Source organism: Westerdykella ornata (genome assembly GCF_010094085.1).
Source record: "Westerdykella ornata strain CBS 379.55 unplaced genomic scaffold EI97scaffold_2, whole genome shotgun sequence".
Taxonomy (NCBI): domain Eukaryota; kingdom Fungi; phylum Ascomycota; class Dothideomycetes; order Pleosporales; family Sporormiaceae; genus Westerdykella; species Westerdykella ornata.
The window spans coordinates 1197246-1217087 of record NW_022986852.1 but is presented as its reverse complement, the minus strand read 5'-3'; the positions used below and the strand labels follow the sequence as shown (position 1 = coordinate 1217087).

General features: G+C 53.5%; 4 protein-coding genes across 4 annotated transcripts; 3 read left to right on the top strand and 1 right to left on the bottom strand.

The window, feature by feature from the left end:
- Positions 1–70: 70 nt before the first annotated feature.
- On the top strand, positions 71–1314 carry EI97DRAFT_430062 (uncharacterized protein). Its single transcript, XM_033797592.1, has 2 exons — positions 71–837; positions 896–1314. Exons 1-2 carry the CDS (start codon positions 261–263, stop codon positions 1030–1032), a joined length of 714 nt encoding a protein of 237 aa, XP_033657856.1. The 5' UTR covers positions 71–260; the 3' UTR covers positions 1033–1314.
- Positions 1017–2843, top strand: EI97DRAFT_118993 (MFS general substrate transporter). Its single transcript, XM_033793020.1, has 4 exons — positions 1017–1149; positions 1202–1324; positions 1388–1658; positions 1744–2843. Exons 2-4 carry the CDS (start codon positions 1204–1206, stop codon positions 2537–2539), a joined length of 1188 nt encoding a protein of 395 aa, XP_033657855.1. The 5' UTR covers positions 1017–1149; positions 1202–1203; the 3' UTR covers positions 2540–2843.
- Positions 2844–7826: 4983 nt separating this feature from the next.
- Positions 7827–11427, bottom strand: EI97DRAFT_118930 (uncharacterized protein). Its single transcript, XM_033793017.1, has 5 exons — positions 11212–11427; positions 11052–11156; positions 10405–11003; positions 8186–10355; positions 7827–8113 (listed from the first exon to the last, which is right to left on the bottom strand). The coding sequence occupies exons 1-5, from the start codon at positions 11264–11266 to the stop codon at positions 7944–7946; spliced, it is 3099 nt and encodes a 1032-aa protein (XP_033657854.1). The 5' UTR covers positions 11267–11427; the 3' UTR covers positions 7827–7943.
- Positions 11428–12102: 675 nt separating this feature from the next.
- Positions 12103–19377, top strand: EI97DRAFT_118912 (Not1-domain-containing protein). Its single transcript, XM_033793016.1, has 4 exons — positions 12103–12783; positions 12854–13178; positions 13226–19143; positions 19210–19377. Exons 1-4 carry the CDS (start codon positions 12190–12192, stop codon positions 19282–19284), a joined length of 6912 nt encoding a protein of 2303 aa, XP_033657853.1. The 5' UTR covers positions 12103–12189; the 3' UTR covers positions 19285–19377.
- The last annotated feature ends 465 nt before the right edge of the window (positions 19378–19842 follow it).

The following is a 19842-nucleotide window of genomic DNA, read 5'->3' as shown; positions in this document are numbered from 1 at the left end:
GACGGGTCGGCGGTTGTTTATCACCAGTTCGAAGCATGAATGAATGATACACAGTAATCATGTCCACTGTGTCGAGAATAATGGCAGCCTGTTGGTGACGTCCGTCAGGTAGAGCGACGCGCGCAGTTTTCACGTCTGATGATTGGTCAACAAAACAGGCTCTTCTGTACGTTTTCCGCTTTCAGCTCGCTGCTTGATGAGCTGCCTGATCGCTTGCAAATTGGTGATGATGTTGAGATGTACGATTGCGGCACCGAATCATGAGTGATGGTGGAGTGATGATGCCCGAGATTGTGATGGGATGCAGCGATGATGAGATGCTTCCAGGATGCTTCTGGGGTTCTGCTGGGCGGGGATCCAGAGGGGATGCCGAGACTGGTATGTTGTTGGGTTTGGAGGGGATGGATGTTCGAGAAGGGAACCTGAAGATTCGAGAAGGGAACCTGAGAAATCGAATCCTCACAGTCCCTCGTTTATTGCGGCACAGCTCGAAAGAAATTTATCCGCCCCGGCCAGAGGAGAACTCATGTTGCTGGACAGTGGCTGTCCGGCGCCTCCGGATACCTCGTTCGATGAGTATAAACTACAAACTTCAGATCCACTTATTCATCACGTCCATTTCCCACAAAGCCTACCATCCCGACGCTCCCCAGATCAGCATGATGGAAATTGTAGCGGAGCCTACGCCTCCTACCGAGGGAATCACGGGGGTAACCAACACCAAGGACACTGACGACCATCCCGAAACTCGATATATGCAAGGATGGGCTCTCGCTTCTTTGACCTTGGCCTTTATGTCCATCTGCCTCGTTCTCGCGATTGATAACACCATTCTGTGTTTGTACTTCCCCATGATCCGACCGAGAGAGCATCAGATCTGATTGTCAATACGAAGCAACGGCGATACCCCAGACCACCAGCGACTTCCACAGCCTCAACGATATCGGGTGGTATGGCTCTTCCTATCTGATCGCACAGATGGCACTGTTGCCAACCTGTGGCCGCCTGTATGCGTTCTATAACATCAAGTGAGTGTACTGCATCTCGCTTGCCGTCTTCGAAATAGGGTCCATCATCGCGGCCGTCGCCCCAAATTCCGTGACACTCATCATAGGGCGAGCACTCTCTGGTCTCGGTGCTGCGGGCCTGGTGAGCGGAACAACAACCATTTTATCGTATTGCGTGTCCCTAAAAACGCAAGCAATGCTGTCGCCTATTGTGTTGGGCATGTACAACATTGGATCGGCCGTCGGACCACTCGTGGGTGGTTCGATAACCGACAACAAGAAGCTGACCTGGCGGTTTATTTTCTGGATCAATCTCCGTAAGCCGCTGTTGATGATGAATCCCACCATCTCTCCTGTCATGATTAGCTGATTATTGCAAGCTTTTGGAGCTGTTGGGCTGGTATTGGTCTGGTTCACCTTGAGGAAACCTCCACCTGCGGTAAAGGGGCACCTGCCCTGGAAGCAGAAGCTACGTCAACTTGACCTTCTGGGGGCGACTCTGCTACTCGGTGCGACATCCTGTTTGAATTTGGCATTGCAGTGGGGTGGCATCAGCTATCCATGGTCTGATTCCAAGGTGTTCGGGTGCCTGATCGGATTCGGGCTACTCCTGATTACCTTCTTGTACTTGCAATTCCAGGGCAAAGAAAAGTTGGCTTCTCCTCTCCCATTTTCAGTCTCTCCTGTCATGGAGACATCTTTATTCTGCATGCTAGGGTTGCTAACATCATCCAAGCTCGAACATCCCTCTCCACATCTTCCGAAGTCGTACCTTTTCGACATCATGCGGCTTCATGATGCTCGTTCAGGTGGCCATAGTAGTGCAATCGTACTTTTGGCCCATATACTTCCAGTCAGTCAAGGGCACTAATGCTAGAGACTCGGGGATCAATCTCCTCCCCTTGATTGTGTCGAACAGCCTTGGTACCCTCTGCGCAGGCTCTATAGCATCAAGATTCGGACACTATGTACCGTTCATGTGGGTTGGACCTCTCATTCTGGCTGCCGGAGGAGGTCTCTATCAACTTGTGCGCCCAGACAGCCCGCGCGGACATTGGATCGGTTTCCAAATCCTGTCTGGGCTGGGCTACGGCAGCTGTAGCCAAATGCCGATTCTGGCGGTGCAGGTTGTGCTCAACAAGTCAGATATACCGACAGGGCTCGTCATGATTATGTTTTTCCAGATGCTCGGGGGCGCGCTGGCTCCCAGTGTTGGGCAAAACCTCTTCACGGACGGCCTTGTGCAGAACCTCAGCGAGGTGCGGGGGATAGATGGCGCGGCCGTGGTGGCGGCCGGTGCGAGCGGTTTCAGAGCGATCGTTCCTCCCGAGCTGATGAACGCCGCCGTGGGTGCATTTAATGCGGCATTGAAGAATGTTTTCTGGGTGGCGCTTGCAACTCCAGCCCTTGCGTGCATCACGAGCTGGGCAATGGAGTGGAAGCAACTGCCTGACACAGGAAAAGACAAGGTGGATCAAGTGCCAGTCGAGGAATCCGAGGAGGGCGAAAAGGTCGGGGCAGAACTAGCTTGATACCAACGAAGAGTGATCCGAGGGTTCAATGGAGTATGCCATTAGCCTGACTTTGACAGTGCATATGCGTATCCCGTCCGAGTAGAGTGTGATACCAAGCCATGCTTTTTCAGGTGGCGATCTGTTGGGGAAGAATGCTCGGAGCGCCTCAAAACCAGGACCCAATCTACTGTATAGCGAACTCGCGAGAGATGCTGGGGCAGTTTTGCGTGGAGGCGTGTGCCCCCGTAAAGCTTGCAATTCGATTAACAAAGCTCACCACATTTACTCAAAATGCTGGAGCAAGCTCAATGGAGCAGTAGAGATATATAGGACCCGTCACCCGATGCAGCGAGGACCTGGTTCTCGTGGATTTCGGACCAGGCAAGATCATAGGGGGAGTCTAGGGTTGTGTTGTGAACCTGGAGTACTAATCAGCATAAGGAACGATAAAGTGCCAAACTGTTAGGATCCAACAAGAAGGTTTTCGCTGCGGATCAATTGCGTATTCGGTGTATACTGTGGAAGTACTGTGTAGTAAGCGTTGAGATAGGCTACGTAGAGACTTTGAGGGAGGAGAGCAAGAAGATGAGCTCTCGCCGGACAGACACCGATCGTTTCCCTATCTATGGAGCTGGAATTCACGAAAACAACGCAGATCCGAGATCGTCCAGCCATTCCGCATATCGCCTTCAAAGTTTGCATTCTGGCATCTCCACCTCTATCCACCGTTCCTCGTCGACAAAAGATGTGCAAACCAGCCAGTCTTCCAAGAGTGACTCCGCGGACTCACACGATCAGATTCGTCATCTACTTACTAACCCCATTCAAAAAAATTCCCCGAATGGGTTTCATATCGCTATATTGCACATCCCACACTATCAGCACTGAGCACCCAACAAATGCCTTTCTGCCTCCAGCAGATCGGCTCGGCATGGGTTCGCGGCTGCAGCGTAATCTACATCCATGGATAACTGCGGTATGCTGCGGCTGTCCATAGTATAAAGTAAATTAACCGGGTACACACATACATATATACATACTTGTATAACACAGAATATATAGGTACATACCCTAATCGATGCACTCGCATACTCGCGAGACTGGATACAGCATACAGAGCACATGTGCATGCAGGATCGCTTCACTAGTCGGGTCTTTTCAGCTCGCGTATGCATACGTAACTGTGTCTGGGTAGGTATGAGTGGATAGGTGGGTGCATGCACATGTGTGGGTAGGTGGCGAGACCGACCAGGTCTGGTGGGTGATTCGATTGGATGGGGGAAGCGGTATGTATGGGATTGACAACACACCGCACACGGCAGGTTTGATGCAGAGCTGCTGTGTGGGTAATTTATGTCTAACTTGGTTCACGTAGATTGTTGTTGGGTCGGCAGATATGGATGCGCGTTAAGGATGGGTGCCTGGAGGTAGGTAGGTAGTCATGATAAGTGGTGTGGTGTAGTATGGTGTTTGACAGCCACAGCACAGTTGAGTTGTACCCTAGGTAGAGGTGGCATATTTGCTGGTTGCCTGGTCGGCTGGTGGGCTTGGTCGGCTGGACTTTCACCGGTTGAGGTTCTGGACTTGATGCTGACGGGGCTGCAAAGATGTCTTGCCATTGCAAAGGCCCAACCGGCGTGCGGCGTAGTCGCCGTCGCATATCGACTGTTTGGCCCGGTGTTTGCACTCCAGGCAGCACAATAGACTACCGGTGGCAGCCTTCGCAGAAAGCAGCTGCTTCTTACGATGGGGTTTGTACGACGTGACGGCTCTTTGCGCTGATCCGACCACACATGGGGTTACGTGTACATGTGTAGGCTTTGGTGTGGCTGAGGCCGTCCGTCTTCCCTGGCCTCATTCTCAGAGTTCACTTCCCTTAAAATTCACTGGGTTCGGGCTTCACAGAACCTGCGGTATGCCGAGCGACGAGGTCGGGTGGTGGCATGTCATGCCACGGACTGTTGTGTAGTCTACAATGGACCGAAATGGAGACCTGCATCGTCGTCATCGTATTCGTTGCACCGTTTTGCAGCCACGGGGTTGGGATTGAGGAGTAGGTGAATGTTCAAGTTCACAGGACGCTGGGTAGGGAGTCCATGTAGGGTTTGCTTGTGACTGACTGCGCAGGTCGGAATAGATGCAAGAGACGCGCGTGGTGGTGATTGCGCTGAGGACGGGGAAGGAAGAGGCGCTCACTGTCCAACACATATCGCCAAAGATGGACATCGCCGCCAGAGAAACTCCTCCGTCCTCCTCCGTACTTCTCCGTCCGTCCAAGGAGAGCACAACAACCATAGGGCTGAAGCTTCGAAACGCACCACACGTACGTACCCTACTATCACTACTACCGCGACCAGCCGAGGAGGGACAGCGCCAGTGTGCTCCAGAATCGTCCCACGAAAACCCAGTAGACTATCAGAAGCTTACATGTGGTAGTAGCTTCAGTGTTGAGTAGCTCCATTTTGTCCGACCCTGAGGAAGTGCTGTTTCCTGTGCGTCCACGTGGGGAGCACAAAGGTGTTGTGGTCACGCGCGTGCTGTCCGCGAAGGATTGCCTGTGTTGCCTGCCTGTGTGGTGTAGTCGCTGGCATGTATCTGCTCGGGTAACGTAAGGGAGAAGGGTGTACCGTCCTACATACAGGACTATGTGAACCCATACCCAGCGTCCGCTTCAGCCTCGTTAGTGAACCTCGTCCGAGGTCTTGCAGAACAGAATGTCCAGCTTCAACAAGGGCCCCCCGTCGAACCTGCCATGGACGAGAAGTGGCGGAGCCATTCTCGAGTCGCTGTCACACAAACGGCTCCACGATCTGCAGGTGACGACTGACCTGTTTTCGTGGAACCCCGATGGGTGGCTATGGCTGTGTTACAATGGCGTATGTATACATCGAGGGGGCGCCTAGGGTTCGGGTTGACTGGCCTATGTGTACTTAAGTAGAGTTATGCATCTCGCCGCATGGGATGCTGCAGATGTACTCCCCTCGTCTGGGCCAGAGGGGGTGGACTCGAGCCGGACTCGAACTTGAGGGAATAGAGTTTGGGATTTTTCTTCTGCGTATTCTTCCGCCTCGGCCGCTATGCATGCTATTCCATCCCGTCTCCCGAGGACGATATACACTGGCGACACGTGCGAGAAATTGCCACTACTGCGATACTCCGCCTCGAATGCTGTACTACAACTGCGAAGCTGGAGTACTACAGTTTGCCTTCGGCTTTCAGGTATCAACTTTAGTCTTTCCGCACCTAGGACTCGATGATGTGGCTACCCGCACGCTGTACACGCCGAAGGTTCTACTCCGTAGATATGCGCAAAGCCGTTTTAAGCCGTTTGGGACGGTTCTAAGCCGCCCGGCACGATTGAGCAGAGTCGTTGATGAGGGTAGCATCACGAAGCGAGCACACGAAAGAATCTTTGCTGATACACCTGGCACCTCCTAAATATAATGAAAGGTAAATCCGGAGGTTTTTTCTTTTCTCATTTCCTTGTTTTTCCTATTTTCCCTTTACATCTTTTTCGCGGTGGCATCCTATCTGCCCGCCTCACAAGTCGGACTTGAGTTCTGCCAGCCGTTCCACTTTCCTACAAGATGTCTGCGCTTATAGCCCTAGGAATTTAACAAAATTAAATAAAAAGATTATTTATACGGTTTCAAAGACATCTATCCCGCTAGTCTACCCTAAAACCCCCCTAGATTCCTTTTCGTGCGGGGCGCACTAGTCGGAAGCATCTTTCACAGTGCAGCCTTCACCCTTCAGAACTGACGCATGCCAGGGATGGAATCAATTCTCACCCAATATAGGGGGATATAATAATGGTGGAGAATAGTTCCATCGAAAGATATCGCCGATATATCATGCAGTACATGAGACATCCTCAAGCGCTTCGGGCTCCTCTTGGGAAGTGAAAAACAGACATAGCTCCGCACGCCGTGGGGGAATGGCGCTGATATCCCGGGCTCTACTTTTGAAACGTAGGTGAAGATGTTCAGAGTATACGAAGTCAATTAGATCCTAGTAGTAACAACAGGATAATAGCAACAACCAGCTCTTTTGTTAAACCTCCCCGACTCCTACAACGGCACCGGCGCCGCAATCTGTGGTGCGATCATGCTCAAACTGCATCTCTGTATGCTTTCAGATTTTACAGTAGTTTCCATCGCGGGGAATTGCTGAAATCGTACGTCGTTGTCGACGATGCTGATCCGTACACACCGCATGAACGGGCTGGTGTGCCGATCGCCTGATACTCCAATGATTGGTTTGTTTTTTATAAATACAATTACGTATATGAGGTCTTTGACGATGAGTGCCCCTGACGCAGATAGGACCCCTTCCTAACAGTGGGAGATACAGACAGCAGTATACATACCTATAAGCAGGACGATCTAATCCCCCCACCGAGCGCGAGTCTCCATCGCAACCGCTCTAGCCCGTAAAGTTGTCCAAACCTTTACAATAAACTGTCTTCTAAAGTATATATAGCAATTGCAATTCCCCACCTTGTGTCCCAAAACGTGATAGGACTTGGACTTGCGTTAATGCAACTGATACAGAAGAACCGCACACAAGGCCAGCAATACTAAAACCTCCTTACTATCCAGACACGCCCTAGAACATGTAGTTCAATTGTGTTTCGCTGGTGGGTTGTGTTACGATGGATTTTCTTGAAGCAGTTTGCGCATATGTAAAGGCGCTGAATTACGGCTCACTCGCTCACCCGTGGATAGGTCCGTGGAAGGGGAAAAGAACGGAGACAGGAGATAGTAACGAGAACCATCGACGAGTTACAGCGATCCATCGCATCTGTTTGCAATCAGCAGAGGTTCACGCAGAACCTTTCGATATGAATCAAAATCAAGGCGCTAATAACTACAGCGAAAATCCCAAAGGCATACAAGTCGGGATTACCAAGGCAACACCTCCTTCGCTCTTCCTGGACGGAGTGAATCATGTAAAAGGCAATGCATTCGTGTACGACGGTCGATTTCGCTACGTGATAGATCTCATATCATACACCACCAACACTCATCATCATCCCTCCCTAAACGCCCCAACGCCTTGCGTGAATCAATCTCGGCAATGGCAAGCACCTAGAAACCAAGCCAGGCGGTATGAAACTCCCATCCAGCATCGACATCAATCAGAACCTGACATCAAACGTAAAGCTCACGAGCACTCCGGCGCATGATTGTCAGCCAAAGCACCTCTCGCCTCCCTGCACCCTCACTGGTATACTCTTCCCACCTGCGTCTTTACTTTTGTCCGCCTTGGCTCGGGGTCCACCCACGGCAGCCCTTTCATTCTCCTTTCGCCTTCCTTTCGTCTCCTTCCCTGCGCTCTGATCATCCCCCTTCCACCTCAGCATCAACCCTTCAACACCGCAACCTCTTTGTCGCCGAAAATCATCACCCACAGAACCACCCTAGCAGTTCTGCAGATAATTACTTGGTACCAGCCCAGGTCGACCATTCTTCCCCACCACTTCAGCCTCCCACCACCCATCGTCCTGCAGACGCAAAACAGCCAGGATATCCCCCTTCGTGAAGGAGAGTTCTTCGGGAATCTGCGCCGCGTACGTGTACATTGCTCGTGCTGTTACGGGTAGAAAAAGTCAGCAACGACTCAACCCAAAAGCAAAGGAAAGGAAGAACAAGCTCCACTTACAATAATGCAAAATCATCCTCCCATCCTTGGTATACTGTCTCGGCTCCGCCACACTCCTACTCCTGACCCGCGTGCTAAGCTGTCCCCCCATCCCTCCCGCTCCACCTCCATAACCCGGATCCCCACCACCATAATACGAACTCATAGGTCTCTGGTGTTGGCTTTGCGTACTATTTCCCCTCCCTCTTTGACTTCCTCCATACACACTTCCCTCGCCCCTCTCGCTTCCAGGCCCAGGCGCCAACTGCAGCGCCATGTCGCTTCCGCGGGAACTGCTTGGCCTGTCGTAGCTCTGGCGGAAAGCGGGATTGGGACTTGCGGCGCGGGAATGGGGGCCTGCTGCTCTGGAGATAGGGCGTGTTGTGGACGCGTATGCGGGTTGGGGTTGAGGTTGGGGCGAAACAGCGCGCGGGACGGCGGTATGGGAAGGTGAGCCGCCACGGGAGGAGGAGTAGGAGCCTCTGCTCGTTGGATTACCGTAGGGCGATTTGACGGACGTTGTTGCGGTTGAAGCGCGAGGCCGGGTACCCGGGCCTGCTGAGCTGTATGAGCCCGGCGACTGCACAGGTGGGCGGGCGGTGGTAGGTGTGTATGTGCTGGGAGACTGTTGAGCTTGCCTGCCTCCTGCCACGGAGGGCGCATAGGCCGGTCGCCCGGCACCACTGGGAGCAGCGTAGGGGTTCGGCGATGGGGCTCGAGGGCTTGGTGATACGGCACGGTATTCAGCTGCGGTTTGAGTCTGGGCTTGATAGGGCCCCGGTCTAGGACTGACAGCACGAGGGGGAGCGGGAGAGGCAGCACGGGGCGCTTCCTGGCCGCCGCGAGTAGGAGGGCGCGTGGTAGAGCCGGTGTTGAACATGTTGACCTTCTGGTCAATGTACCGCTGCGTAGTTTGTTGCATGGCACGAGAGGTATGTGCGGGTTTGGGCGCACCGAGACGGGACATCGGCTGGTCATAAGAAGGAGGCGGCTCTCGCTGCGCCGGGTTGATAGCGACGTTTGTAAGAGGAGTGGGAACACTTCCCGTCGGCGCTGCCCCTACAGCAGGAGTACCTGGGGGTATAGGAGTAGCGAGGCCGGCATAACGATCCGCGGAAACCCGCAACGAGGATTGCTTCGTGACACCTTTGAGTTCGGCCAGTGCTTGAGCGATGGGATCAAGCTCTTCCTGCTCCTGTTTCGGCGCCTTGTTCTGACTATGAGCATCCGGTGAGGCAACATCGAAAACATTGTTGCCGATATTGAGCTGGAAGTTAGCGCGCGGATCGACTGGCTCTGGACTTGCTGACCGCCCGTCAGTATCCAGAATGCCTCCCCCAAAGCGTTTCGTAGGGCTTCTACTTTCGTCCCTTCGGTTGCTGGCGGCGCCCCAGGTATTTCTGTTTGGAGAAACCGATGTTGGCGGTATGATCTCGTGCTTGCTGCGCCTTCTGAATGGGCTGTGATTCTGGAAGAAACCCTTCCTCTTAGGCTCGGGCCTTTCTTCCACAGGCTGGGGACTTGCTGGTGCCATTGGCTTTCCTGGGGACGCAGATCCGCTTGGGGGCTCAACGCTGGAGAAGGAGGTCGGATTTGAGTAGTCACTCTGCGAGTCTCTGCTGGACGGCCGCATTGGGCTTGGGTTTGTACTGCGGTCTGATGGCGCGCCTATCCTGCAGAACTGTGTCATACCATCCATTGGATAGTCGTTATGGGGCACCTGGCTCTGTTGATAGTTCTGACGGGCCTGCTGCTGAGCCTGTATCAGACGTGGGTCGGGTTGCACCCCTCTGGATTGTTGTGGTGCCGGTTGAGGCATGGGTTGAGCTGCTGGAATTGGCTGTGCTTGCTGGCGTGGCGGAGGCATGGCTGGTTCCTGCAATGGTATAGCGTTCGTTTCTTCATGGCCAAGTTCCTTGGCTAAGGGATTGTTTGGATCATGATGCGATTCGAATACTGAAGGCTGAGGTGACGCCCCTCTGTATGCGGGATTCATAGTCCTCTGGAATTGGGCCACGGAATAATTACCTTCGTCTGAGGCCTCCGATGCTGTATCAGCGTCTCCTCGGCAGAAGTTGATAAACTTTGGAGGGTCTGGGATTTCCTGGCCGGTTCCCGACTCCTTGATGAAGGTCGTGATATCTTTTTCCACATCGCAGTCTTCCAGGGACAATCTGATCTGCTCGCAAGCCTGCCGATGCGGTTAGTCTGGGAGAACGTGGAGAGAGGACGAAACATACAGCGTCATCGCTTACGCAGACTGTGCTCGCGATGTTTGCAAAGGTCCAGAGACTGCTCTTGGTGAAGTCAATCCGCTCTTCCTCCAGGTCCTGGAACTTGTCACAGGCGGCCTTCCAGTCTCTGTTCCACCTGCCAGTTGTCTCTTCCAGCACCTTGACGGCAGCCTCGTACTCGCTACTAGAGGTCGAGAGCTGTATCTGCGTCTTCTCCAGCTTGGCCTTGTTCTTCCGCTCTTCCTGACCCATGACCATATGGGCCTGGGCAAGGAATCCTTTGATCTTGAGGCAGTCCTGCTCGTACCGGTCGCGCGTCTTGTTTACGGCGGCCGTTTGCTGCATCTTGGTCCTGAGGAGCTTCTCGATTCCATTCTGAACGATCTTGCGCCGCTCCTTCAGGCCACCCGCAAAGGCGGCGAGCGGCTCTTCGAGCTCTGTTTTCATCTGCTGTGCTATGCTCTGATGTGCTTTCCCCATGGACTCGACTTGTTCACGGATTACGTTCAAGGACAGTTTGAGCGTCCCAGATTCGGAGGACCCGAGGGGTTTGCGGGAGAGGTTGAGGAGCTTCCGAGCATATTCGTCTTCGATTGCGGCACGCGCTGCATCCGTCAGTATGCGGTTCGAGATTCAGGGCACGTGGGCCATACCCGCATAGAAGGACTTGAGCTCGTCTGAGGTTACTTTGGCATTGTGCATTCGCTCCAGCATGGGGCCGACGCCAGCGTCATCTTTACCCCAGAAGTTGTTCGCAACTACCAATCGTCAGATCTCGGGTCGACAGTTCAGCACGTAAATGGGAAATCCCACAAGAAAGATTGACCGAAGGCGGCTCCGAGGCCTCTTTGCCTGGCGGACCGGGCATTGCTGTTGTCGTGTTGTGTGTATCCAACTGCGAAGCGAAGGTCGGATGGGGTCACGAAGGTGATAGGGGAGCAAGGCCACGCTATGTCAAGTAGCGGGAGGGTAAGAAGTGTGGATATGAATATAATTGATATGGGGTTAAGAAACACGAGTAGTAAGTATAGAGTCTAGGGCAGCGTGTTGGGGAACGGGAGCCGGGGGGCAGGGATGTGTTTACTTGTACTCGTTCACCGGGGCAACGATGCTTGGCATCTTCAGCCCTATGAACCCACCACATATCGTCTCGTACTCATATCGTGTGTCCAAGGTCACTATTCGCCATGGTCATGTAGGCGCCTGGGAACTTGGCTGAGTCGGAGCAGTTATTGCTTGAGTGTATCGTTGGTGGCCTTCTTCCACCTTCTTCTCATGGCCACTGAGAACCTGATGAAACCAACTGAATCGGGAGGATTCTTGGACGCGAAATCCCAAGCGAGGAGAAGATGATCTCTTTCCAGTCAGTTTCGTTGCGCCGTCGGCCCGTTTTCGTAGCGGAGTGTAAAAAGATTTTAAGAAGTAGATAGATGTCGTCTCGCGCTGTTCAGTGTCACATGATGATACATATGGGGGTGAAAGCCCTGGAGCACTCGTACTCCGGAGCAGGCAATCAGCCTTGTGGTATGGTTGGAATACCATAGGACAAAGTAATAAGTAAGATTTGGAGCAAGCCAAATGAGTAGATAAATCTATAGTCTAGTTGACGCAGAAAATCGCCAACTCTGCCAAGATGGATCAGGTGGGCCGTGCGTCTGTATCACGACCTTTGCTTCAACCCTTCAGAACCATCATTTCGCCGCCAACGCACCTCTTCGCCCATCCCCAATTCACTCCCACCGACGCCCTCTCCCCGCCACAGTCCGCAATACCCATGGGAGCTGTGTATAGATGAGTCAGCAACACCCTTGGGGCGCCTCGAGACATCATCAGAGCACCCGCCTGCCACCCATCTCCACCGCCATCGCCCACGATCAATCCAACGTCCCATCCCCCAACGCCTCGCGCCCCCCGCACTTCTCACCTGCGTCTTCCAACTTTCCCTCCCTCCCTCCCGCTTCCATACGGCACGTCGGCAGCCGCAAGTCGTCTGCAGCTTCTTCCTCGTCGCCTTTCTCGCCCTCGCACCCAGGACAGCAGGCCCCGCCCAGCCAGCTGCTGTCCTCCCGGGCCAGAACCATAGCGCCGCCGTCCGCTTCGCAACTGGCTTCCTCCGCCGCAGCCTTGCCAACTGCATCGCAGGGTGGGGGTGCTTCCTCGAGCAGCGGCGGAGGGGCCTCAAAACTGGCTCGCGACTCACCTTCACTTTCAGGCCCGAGCACCCTCGGTTCGCCCAGCGCCTCCAACTCGGTCTCGAGCGCCTCAAACCAGAGTCTCTCCAGAATTGTCATTGCGCAGCTGTTCTTGCTGCTCAGCCAGTTCGGCCCCCTCAAGAACGACAAGGATAGGGCCAAGTGGGACACGCAAACCGAGCAGATACGCAAGGTGAGTCTACGGCTCCTTCCTCGGGCTACGGGTGCCAATCCATTCGTACACTCAACCTAACACGGAATAGCTCGTTGACTCCCACGGCATGGACGTCTTCACCAAGTACTTCCGCCGCTTAGTACAGCAAAATGCAGCCCAGTTATTCCCGAGCGGCGGTCGAAACGTCGAGCCCAATGGCAGTTATGACCTTCTTTTAGCCGAGATGCAAAAGCTTCGTACCGATCCCAAACAGCCCGCCAAAATTGCCGAGTCCATCGACAGCAATGACGGGGATTTGTTTCGCGACTTTGACCTCTCCACCTTCATGACCCATTTCCAGCTCGATCCCATTGCGAAGATGGCTTTTGCCCTCGCCTGCAGATCGGCAAGTAAAAGTGATATACGGGCTAAGGGTGAGTGATCCAAACCGCTCCATTGCAAACTGCTTACGTGCCGATAGCGGATGCGATTCTGGCAAACGTGACCGAAGATTTCCTGAATGCGCTTAAACAGCCCTTCCCTTCCGCTCATGAACAAGCCAGCATCGACTACGAGATTGCCCTCCTCGAACGCTTGCTCATGGACCCTCCTTCCAACTGGTCCGACATGAACAAGCAGCACCTCGTGTATGCCCTACAGACCCGATTCCACGGGCAGGCTCCGACGGAATATGAGTCTGTGCTTTTTCTTAGTGAGCTTCTGGATGGGCCTTCAAACCAACTGGTGAAGACTGTGCTGCGTGCAGGCCCTCGTGGAACGGCGAATCTGGAAGCCTGGAAGGACATGCTCGCGTCAGCCGAAGTGCGCGACATAAGCCCTCGAGAGGTTGCCAATGCCCTCCTATACATGGCAATATTTCAAAAGGGGCAAGCATACAATTCACGAGCCTTTGTCGCCGCGCTTCGTGAACATCGCACCGGCAAGAACCTGGACTTCCAAGACGTTGTGAAACAGTTCGACCGAGAGAGGCTTCGGATCACCAAACCTCAATTTCTGTCCCTTTATAACGCTCTCCTCCCTGTAGCCGTGGACTCCACATCCTTCGACATACAAGCACTCTGGGGTGGTGTGTGGAAGAATGAGTTGACGCAGCTTTCATTCCTCATTTGCTTCTTGTCCACGACGCCCGAGGAGCTGGACGTTTCGCAGATACCTCGCTTACGCCCGTCATTCACCATGAAGATCTTCGAAGACGCACCGGATGATGTCAAGACCGTTGCTGAGACGGCGGTAAAACATCCCTTCATATCTCTTGACGCAACGTCGGCTCTCTTCGGCATGATTTTCCAGACAGAGGACTCATATCACGTCGCACACCTGCTTGGGATACCGGGTACGATCATCAATCCACATACAGCCGAGTTCTTGGTCTCCGCAGTTGCCGTCCCGAAGCCCTGGGGAATACTTCAAGAACAAGCCCTTAAGCAGGTGTTCGAACCGTATTTCACACGAAAGCTAGCCCACTATAACTTCGTGCTCTATGGTCTTTGGCAACAGGACCCGCGGTGGCTGGTTGAGCAGTTCATTGAGCACTACAACAGGGATCCGAGGCAGCTTGCTTTAGTCTTTGAATACGCTCGATCCTTTGGCTGGCTGGAGACGCTCATTCGCAGCATTAACGATCTCAGTCTCGATCTCGCAGCACAGGCACACGCTGTCGGTTTGTTTGATATCGAGCCATGGCTTCGCGAGACGTTTGAACGGAGTGGAACGTGGTTCCGCCGGGTCCTCACCAACTTCCTCCACACGCGCGCCTCAGATGAAATGCAAAGTTTGCGGGACGATCATCCGGCCTTGAGCCTACCGCTAGCGGTAAAGACTGTGCACCCTCTGCTGTGGTTCCTCGCAGATTGTGGCCTTCCGGACACCGAGCTAGTGGCCCTTCAGCGAACGTGTATCCAGGCCTATCCAAGGTTGATCAACTATGGCGAGGGCGTGGATGACATCATTGATAAGAATGGCGAAGCTGGCAACAGGCTCCCGGACGAGGCCGATAAGAAGATGCAAGAGCATTTCAAAAACATGTACAGCGGGGAGAGCGATGTGCGCGACATCATCAACATTCTCAGGAAGTACAAAGAATCTCGCGACCCTGCTGAGCAAGACTTGTTCGCCTGTATGATTCATGGCTTGTTCGACGAGTACAACTGCTTCGGAGAGTACCCACTGGAGGCCCTGGCAACGACAGCAGTGCTTTTCGGGGGCATCATCAACTTCAATCTGCTGTCGCGCATCGCACTTCAGGTGGGGTTGGCCATGGTGCTTGAGGCGGTGCAGGAGTATAGGCCGGAGGATTCCATGTATAAATTCGGCCTCCAGGCCCTCTTGCACTTTGCCAATCGTCTTCCCGAATGGCCGAATTATTGCGACCAACTTCTCATTGTACCGGGCCTCCAAGGGACTGAAATATACGCAAAGGCCGAGGAAGTGGTGAAGCAAGTTGGCGAGCTGAACGGGGAGCCTCAGAACGGATTGAGTCTTACTAATGGCAACACTGTAGGCGATGCTGTCCAACAAGCCGAGCCAACTGTTCCGAGGTTCTCCTGTCTCCATGTGGACCCTCCGCTGCACCCTGATATCTACGAGGAACCGGAGGAAGAGATCAAGGACAGGGTTCTATTCGTCCTAAACAACCTGTCGGAGCAAAACTTGCATGAGAAGTTCAAAGAACTTGCCGACGCCATTGAGGCCAAACACCATCAATGGTTCGCAAGCTATCTTGTTGAAGAACGAGCAAAGGTTCAACCCAATTATCAGGATTTATATCTCCATATGTTGGACCTCTTCGACGACAAAGACCTCTGGGCGGAAGTGCTTCGCGAGACCTATGTCTCCGTTTTCCGACTACTCAATGGAGATGGACAGTTGAACACTCCCGACAAATCCAATCTCAAGAATCTCGGCGATTGGCTGGGCTCACTCACCCTTGAGCGAGACAAACCCATCCTGTTCCGTAATATCTCCTTCAAAGATCTCCTCATTGAGGGCTACAATACCGATCGCCTTGTCATCGTTATTCTCTTCACCTGCAGGGTTCTGGCCAAAGCGAAGAATTCGACAGTCTTCAAATATCCAAACCCCTGGCTGGTGGAGATCCTTCGCGTGCTGGCAGAGCTTTACGCAGATCCAGATCTCAAACTCCAACAGAAATTCGCTATCGAGATCCTGGCACAAGCGCTCGGCCTCCAAATCTCGTCAATTGAGCCGTCAGACGCTATCCGAACAAGGCCACTCGTGGAAGAAGAATATATGGGCCCTCTCCCACCTGATGGCATTGAACCGTTCAGTGACCTGGCTATCATGAGCTTGAATCGAGCTCGAGGTTCGAGCGAGCGTTTCTCTGCAGCTGCAATCGCCGACACCATCCCAGATTTCTCTAATCAGCTCATCTACCCGCCTACCGGAAACAGCAATGTCCCCGCTGCAACTCTGAAGAAGATTTTCCTTACGGCGGTACAGCAAGCTATCCAAGAGATCATCGCCCCGGTCGTGGAACGCTCCGTTACCATTGCGGCCATCTCCACCTCACAGCTCATCACGAAAGACTTTGCCATGGAACCTGATGAGGAGAAGCTGCGGAGTGCGGCGCATACCGTGGTCAAGTCGCTTTCGGGTGCTCTTGCTCTGGTAACCTGCAAGGAACCGTTGCGCATGAGCATCATGAACAACATCCGCGTTATGGCTCGTGACCCCAATTTGCCTGAGCAGGCACTTCCTGAAGGCCACCTTCTGATGTTTGTCAACGACAACCTGGATCTGGTTTGCAGCATCGTGGAGCAGGCAGCGGAGCAAGCTTCGTTGACCGAGATTGACCTACAGATTGACGACAGGGTGCGGCTTCGCAGACTTTGGCGCACCCAGCGGACCAACGAACCGTTCAAGGATGGTATCATCAGCCAGTGGGCCTTTTTCATCCCAGAGCCTTACAGACAGACCGCTGGAGGCTTAAATAGAGAGCAACTGGCTATATACGAAGAGTTTGGGCGGCAGCCTCGCGGTGCGCCCCATGCCAATAACGCTCCTCAGGAGAGCGGGCGACAGGTCCCAGATGTACTGCAAGACCAGTTTGCGCCAGTACCGAATCTGCCCAATATCTCCACTCCAGCAGCAGCGTCAGTTGAAACCCGACAGAACGTACCCCAAGGCCGCTTGCCAAACATGCAAGTGTCTCAAGCTCCTGGTCAACAACTCAATGGATTCGCGGAACCTCTGGTGCCCGAACGCCCGCAACGCAATATCGAACAGATACTCTCCGATATGGTGCACATGATCCACGAGGCGCCCGAGGAACGGATGAGCAGCTTGAACGAAGGGAGCTCGATACAGCAAACATTCATTGAGCTTGTGACCGCTGTCAAATACTCTCCGGAGGTGGACGCAATCTCTCTGAGGTTGGCATTACAAGTTATTCAGTACATCTTCTCCGAACAGCTCCGCCGTCTGGAAGTCGAAGTCCTGACGCGCTTGTTGATGAACTTGTGCACGATGTCAACGCAGACTTCAAGACAGGTGCTGATATGGCTTGGTACCATGCAAGACGATGACCGATTCTTCAACCCTGTCGTCATGGTTAGTCTCCTGGAGATTGGGCTCATGGACATTCACCGTCTCAACACAACGATTGCAAAGGCCATCATGCAGCGTCGTGTCGCTGCCGTTGAGCTGCTGTCAGCGTTGATGGATGAGGTTCTGTTCAACGACAATCCAAGCGCGTTGCGCGCTGACTTCGCGTTGTCTATTGACGCACTCACGAATTGGCTCGCTGAAGACACCGACTTCGACTCTGGCAAGCAGCTGATGTCCAAGCTGCAGGCGTTGTCAGCCGAGCAACCCCTAACCCCTCCCTCCACTGAGGATAATGACCAGCTTGAATATGTGTTCAGCGAGTGGGTCCATCTAGCGCTACCCGATACGCCTAGGAAGTTGCTTGTGGCTTTCATTCACCAGTTACATAAGAACCATGTTCTCGAGACAAGGGAGAAGTCGATCACCTTCTTGCGAGTGTGTCTCGACGTCTCCGTAGCTTCATACGAGCAGGTCACTTTGTACGGCGCAGGATACCCCGACACCGCTACTATCCACGTCGACGCCCTCGCCAAGCTCATCGTATTTCTCGTCGGCTATCATGGTGAGCAGGAAGGAGCTGGGAGGGAGAGCAAGGTCCGATACTTCGATGGCATCCTGGTCCTGATCGTCTTTGTCCTCAACCACCACCAGAAGACTCGTGGCGAGAGGTTCAGCCCCAAGGCGTACTTCCGACTCCTTTCCACCATTCTCCACGAGCTGCACGAGGCGACGAAGCAAGGTCCCATGGCCGCAATCAAAGCAGAGCTGTTCCTTGCCATGGCTAAAGCATTCCTAATTTTACAGCCTCAGGCCTTCCCGCTATTCACCTATCAATGGCTCACACTCATTTCCCATCGCATCTTCATTCCCGTGATGCTGGATGATGGCCCCCATGAGAGCGGTTCGATGGTACAGCGATGGGACATGTACGCGCGGCTCATCGAAGTACTTCTTGAATACACTGGACGCCTGATCCGGCCAGGTGAGGAGACTCTTGTTGCTACGAATTTCTACCGTGGCGTACTTCGCGTACTGCTTGTCATCCACCATGACTTCCCCGAGTTTCTGGCCGATTACCATTTCCGCTTCTGCAACAGCATACCGATGCGCAGCACACAGGTGCGCAACCTCATCGTCAGTGCCTATCCTTCAGCTGTCCACGACATGCCCGACCCGTTTACGGCCGGTCTGAAGACGGATCGCCTGGAGGATGTTCGCGCTCTTCCCGTCATCAGGGCAGATGTTGATCGTATGCTGACGGAGGCCGGTATGAAACAACATGTGGACGACGTATTACGAGCGTCTGAGCCGTCGAATGAGGACGTTGAGAGAATCTGCAATGCGACCTACTATGCAGAGCCCAAACCAGCGGGCCTTGAACAATTCCCCACAACGGCCGATCCCAAGCTGATCCACGCACTTGTTCTCTACATTTGCAACGCAGACCTGGCTAGCCAAAGCTCCAAGACACCCAGCTTCGAGTCTAACTCTTCGTCGGCGAAGCTGTTCGAGAGGTTGGCGAAACAATTCCGCCCCGAGGCCCAGTTCCATCTTGTCAGCGCCATTGCCAACCAGCTCCGCTGGCCCAATGCCCACACGCACTACTTCAGCCATGTGCTTCTCCATCTATTTGGACCACCAAAGAACGAGGCACAAGCGTTAGGTATACAGGAAGTCATCGTACGAGTGCTGTTGGAACGCCTCTTGGTTCATCGCCCTCACCCTTGGGGCCTCATCGTGACTCTGCTTGAGATATTGAAGAACCGCCAATACGGATTCTGGGACCTGCCCTTTGTCAAAGCGGCACCGGAGGTACGTACTTGTGAATTTGATTCGCTGCCATGGCGGGGGAAAATGCTAACGGAGCGATGGTAACAGGTCGAGCGATTGATGAGTGCACTGTTCGCCGATGCTCGTGCCATGGCTCAACAGAGCCCTCGGCCGATGGCCTAGATCATCGAGCGTTATCCTACCACTATTCTGAGATGCCCGAGGGAGAAGCACCAGGGCGCACGACATGTCACACACCACGTTTTTGTTTGCTCACTTGTCGAATGCATTTGCGTGCGTACCGGGTCTAAAGGGTCTAGAGGCTTTACTGCATTGCACGGAGCTTCCTTATTTTGTTACCTTGCTACTTAATGTCTTTGGGAGTCGATTCTGGGTTCAAGGCTCCCTTTCTTGTCTGGCCCTAGTACTTTGCAAAATTCCGTGAAGGCATGGCGTCGGACGGGTGGGCAAAATTCTATATTCTTTCCTGGTGAATGAATGGAGCGGAGTGGAAGGAGGACTGGAGAGAAAAGACTGATGAATTGGTTTCCTCCATGTAGCATAGCATTTCGTCTGGGCTGGGCTGGATGGGAATGGTCTGGACTGGATTTGGAAGGGAGGCTGGCGCTTCTTTTATGTAGGTGCACTTTGTAGTTTGTCAGGGGAGTGGGGAGTGGGAGTGGAGTCCTTTTTTCACTTTTACTGAACGCGGTAGTGCTGTGCATATTTGTAGGATATGGA